The sequence below is a fragment of the Macadamia integrifolia genome, chromosome 14, assembly GCF_013358625.1.
Source record: "Macadamia integrifolia cultivar HAES 741 chromosome 14, SCU_Mint_v3, whole genome shotgun sequence".
Lineage (NCBI taxonomy): Eukaryota > Viridiplantae > Streptophyta > Magnoliopsida > Proteales > Proteaceae > Macadamia > Macadamia integrifolia.
Window position 1 is genome coordinate 29,851,675 of NC_056570.1, and position 5,114 is coordinate 29,856,788.

The following is a 5,114-nucleotide window of genomic DNA, read 5'->3' on the forward strand; positions in this document are numbered from 1 at the left end:
TCAACTTTTCCTGAGAAAAAGGGGAAAAGTACTGTTTTTCAAAGAAAGATGAACAATGAATACGAAAGGACGCTGGCAATGTTAAAGGAAAAAAGGAAAATTGTCAAGTACTTGGGTATAACTCACTCTCAATGGCGAATCTTATCTTCTTTGATTTCATCTCCGGATGTACATTGAATTCCCATGTCATGATCCTGTCAAACCTTTACCACTAATTATGTGAAATTATTATTTTCGCGATCAATGTGAAACCTGAGCAAAAATTACAATTAGAGTTTTGATTTAATAAAGTAAATTTGAGGGAGTATACTCTTATTTCTTTTGCAAATTCACTCAGAAAAAGAAAGAAAAAAATAATAAACTATATATATTTCCATCAAACAGGAATTGCTTTTGTACAGTGCCAATTCGAATTCTATGCATATTGGCTAATCTTAAACAACAGTTAAAGGAAAGAAAAACGAAAAAAAAAAAAAAAGAAGACAGAAGTGTGGAAAAGATAGTTTCTAACACCAACGAGCGTCCAATGATCTGTCCAAGGGCTGGGATTGTTTGGACGCACATTACCAAGTGTTGGGATGTGTGATCAAATCATCCCAACCCTTGGATCTGGATCGTTGGAAGTGGGGGATGGGGGCAGATTAATCTAAGAGGGATATTCCTTGGTTCTAAACCTACAAGATGATTCACAGAGAGAATCTGTTCCTTCTCTGTTCAACTACCAACTCCATTTTAGTTTTTCTTGCACCATTGCTTATGGCCTGGAATCCATTTTGGGCATTTGGGACTGAAGAAACTAGAGAGAACCCTGGAATTGAGGAGCTCTACAATGGGTGCAAATTTCACACATCTGGGTGTCTTGTACTGGTTAATGGAAGCACCCATACTAAGAGCATAATCCATGAGCTTATCAAAAGTCCCCGCCTCCACAATCTTAATCTCTAGGGGTCCAATTGACTTGTCTGAGACTCGTCCCTGCCGGTATACACTGTTGAGAGACTCTTCCACCGTGAGGCAACAATCCTCGAACACCGAAGGTGGAATTGGGGTCGACCCACCAAGCCGAAGCTCCCAGTAGAGGATATAATGTCCTGGGATGGTGGATGTGTCGGCATAGCTTGTGTACTCAGCCAGAGATGCATCGAAGGGAACCAGATGGTTAATAGCATTCTTAACCGCATTCTGCAACTCTACCTCGTCGGTCTTGTCGGAATCGATGCTAAGAGCGACGTTCTTCCGGCACACGAAATTGAATTGGGGGGCCCTGTTCTTGAATCCAGCCACCCTCAGCACATCCCCAACTCTATACCTGTAAAGCCCTGTTTTTAAAACACAGAAATTGAGTAAAAGATTGGATTTTTGAAGTAAAAAAAGTGGAAAAAGTATAATTCGTAACAGAAATGATTCATTACCTGCATAAGTGGTGACAATGAGCTCGTATTCTTGGCCGAGCTTGACGTCGACGAGATCGACCAACTCCTGCTGCTCCTTATTCTTGGTGACCCCATTGTTCCTGTGGATGGGCAGGAACTCGAAGTAGGCCATGGTGGGGAGGAGAGTGTAGGAGACATCACTGGGTTTGCAAAGAGGCTTGAGGTTGAGGCCGAAGTAGCATTCAGAGGATGCGTACATGGTACACACAAGAGGGAGGCCATTGCTGTAATAATCAAGAGTGGGGATGTACTGAGACATGGTCCCAGTCACGATAACATCGATGTACTTGGTGTTAGGCCAAAGTCTCGTGATGATCCCCTGCCATGACTCCCTTCTGCATTCGGCCTCAACGAAATCGGCAAGCTTGGGGTCTGGTTTGAGAATCTTGGAGACCGCTTTCCTCACAGATGGGTCAGTGATTTGGGGGTTCATGGTCCCAGTTCGGGTATCGTTGCAGAGGAGGGTCCAATGCTTCTCCAAGAACCGAATGGCTCGAATGAAGCCAGAAGCAAAGACAGCTCCCACACGCAGCACTTCCTTGTGTTGACACAGGCCGCAGAGCATCTGGGAATACATGCTCTGGTAGGAATCGGAGCAGAGGATGGTCTCATTCGGGCTGGTGTAGTTGGTGTAAGGATCGTAGGGTCTGTTCTTGAAATGCGAGCTCTTGTAGTAGCTGGTGAGGACGGGACGAGCCACGAGCCCGCTAGGTGTCTTGGCCTCCGATTTGATGAACAAGAAGTACATTCCTTTCCCCTGTTCCAAGCCAGGGACGAACTGGTCCATCACCGGCATCAAGAGGCCGTAAAGCAAGGATCTCCTCTCCAGCTCTTCTTCGATTGTGGGCATCAATTTTCTCTCCCCACCAGATGTTCCAGAGCTGCAAAATCAAAATCCAAAACCAACTCTCCCAATTAAATGCCAAACTAATATTTTAATAAGATGAAATTTGAGTATTGAGATTTGAGAAAGACAATTTCACTCACCTAGTCAGGAATTCGGAAATGGGTTGGGAGCAGAGGATGGGGGAAGTATCACCATTGGCGATGCGATTGATGTCGGGCTGGAGATCTTCGTAAGTAACGACAGGTAAGAGCTTCTTGAAGGATTCACAGTCGGTACGCCCATTAAGGCCATGACGCTGCAAGTACTCGACATGGGCGCTACGAGAGAGTATCTCGGAGAGCACTCGCTGCTGGACTTGGTCGGCGTTGGTGGTGACATCTTCGATGAACTGAAGTTTCTTCTTGTTCTTTTCTCCAAGACTAAAATCAAAGACGATTGGGGATGTGGCTTTGGGAGCTTCTGGCATGGTTCCAGTTGTAGACCAGAGACAGCTTTCAAAAGGGTAGAGAGAAGAAACAATAAAAGGTTAATGTGAAGGAAATATTTTGGCAGGTAGAGAGAGAGAGATTGGAGAAGGAACAGAGCAAGTTGGGTTGGGGAGGAAGTTGTGAAAGAGGGGCATATATATAGAGAGAGTAAAGGAGGTGACTGCTTCCCAGTGCAAGGAGTTCGAAACTTCAAAAAATTAATAGTTTAATGGGGAAAATTAGTTAGATAAGTAATGCCTTCTCTCTCTCTCTCTCTCTCCCAATCCATTTCACCCCCTTTTTTTTATTTTATTTTTTTATTTTGACTTGTATACGCTAACGAACCCATTTTAAAATAAATTTTGCTTATCAAGCTTTCATTGTTGACTTGCTTATAATGGGTTTTGTGTCTAACTACAGAGACCCTCTTCCCGTTGATTCTCTCCAGTCCCACTGAAGGTTCAGTGCGAATTTTTTACATTTGGAAGGACTTGCGTCTGGATACACGTGTGGGAGTCTATTTGTGCTTTGTGTCTACATTATTAAACTACAGAGATCCTTTATTTTAGATCCTCTCCAGCGCCACTAAAGGTTCAGTGAGGATTTTTGACATTTGGAACTTGGGTTAACATGCACATGTGTGGGAGTTTGTGTCTAAATTATTAAACTACAGGGACCCTCCTTCAGTAGATACTCTTCGGTATCACTGAAGGTTCAGTGTGAATTTTTGCCATTTGGAAGCACTTGTATCTACATGCACATGTGTTGGGATACGTATTTGGGTCCTCCCAATCTTCGAATGTGCATTGGGCCAAAGAGGATCAGATTTTAATGGTACCCTCCAATCCCATCCCACACACATAAAGATCCTCTCTAGCTCCAATGATTCTCCAAGCACTTATCATTGGATTTTGGGCCTCAAGTGGGATTAGAGAAGATCTAGTTCCAAAATTTGGATCATTTTTATCCAATTATATTCCTATCTCATCTCACATGAATAAAGATCCTCTCCAGTTCCATCGAGTCTCCAACCATTCATCAAATAGCCTACAAGGCTTGGACACACATCCTCAAGTGTTGAGATACATATCCATCTGGTTGGAGGGTTAGGATAATTGGAGAGGATCCATATCCTCTCACACCATCCATGGGATAGGATCTCCACACCCCAAAGGCGGTCCTCGTACCCCATAGATGGTGTGAGATAAGATTAGATGGTATAATGGGATGGAGAGGCTCAATTAAGGTAGGAGAAAGAAGGTGATTGGAAAGGCAAGTCCCGATTAAGTCGGGCTTAACACTAAGCAATAAATAAGCTCACAACATCATACTATCATAATACATGGGTGCGTGTCTTCCGTCTATTTTTTTATGCAACATCCTCTTCCTCTTCCTCTTCCTCTTCTAATTATATTTACCTTAAATTAATCCCATAAATTAAAATGCACTAACACGCTTCTGTTGCCGTCAACCCTCTCCCACTCTTCAGTTGTTTTACTTGTTAAAATTATTCTACCAAAAAAAAAGTACTTGTTAAAATTACAAATCCAATTTCTCGTGCTACATAATCATATGAGAAATTGAAAATCAGATGGGTGGTGGGGGGTCGCTAGTAGTCGTGTGGTGGCATACTTCTATTTCTTGCCATTATCAACAGAAAAAGGCATCCTCTATTTCATGCCGGCCGGGCCTGCCGGCTTCTCGGCTTGAATGATCGACACGTGTATACATAAGAACTTTTATGCCTTCACGTACTTTTTGTTATTATTGTCTTTTTTTTGGTTGATTTTGTGATAAGGAATCTACGTAACTGTACACGTGGATATATATATATATATATATATTTTTTTTTTATTTCACATCTATATGTAAGTCTAAGTGTACAGTGACAAAGCGCCCGTTTGATAACATTTTAAGAAATGCGTTTCTGTCTTTTCTGTTTCCAGAAACAGTAGAAACAGAACAAAAAGCATTTGATAAAACTGTTCCGTTTCACTTATTTTTAGAAGTAGAAATAAAAATTTTTACTTATTTATGATTCAAAAAACGACCCAGGCGAAACAAGTTCAAGTTGAACTTGTTTCGCCGTTTCTGAAAATGACTTGTGGCAATTTTTTCATTGGTTACCATCAACTTCTAAAAACATGACTTATCAAACACCTTCAATTCCGTTTCTATTTCTAGAAACGAAAATTTATGTTTCTGTCGTTTCTTGAAACAGAAACGACAGAAACGTTATCAAACGGGCCCAAAGTTATTCCAAAAGGGTTTCTTTTCAAGGTGCTATCATTTTTCTTGAGGCAAACAACAAATTCTTAGTGACGCAATCTTACCTCTTTTGGCACTGAAAAAAAATAAAATAAAATT

General features: G+C 41.7%; 1 protein-coding gene across 1 annotated transcript; it reads right to left on the reverse strand.

Moving 5' to 3' along the window:
- Positions 1–342: 342 nt before the first annotated feature.
- Positions 343–2,890, reverse strand: LOC122061227 (indole-3-acetic acid-amido synthetase GH3.6). Its single transcript, XM_042624437.1, has 3 exons — positions 2,421–2,890; positions 1,413–2,314; positions 343–1,319 (listed from the first exon to the last, which is right to left on the reverse strand). Exons 1-3 carry the CDS (start codon positions 2,744–2,746, stop codon positions 733–735), a joined length of 1,815 nt encoding a protein of 604 aa, XP_042480371.1. The 5' UTR covers positions 2,747–2,890; the 3' UTR covers positions 343–732.
- Between the last annotated feature and the right edge of the window lie 2,224 nt (positions 2,891–5,114).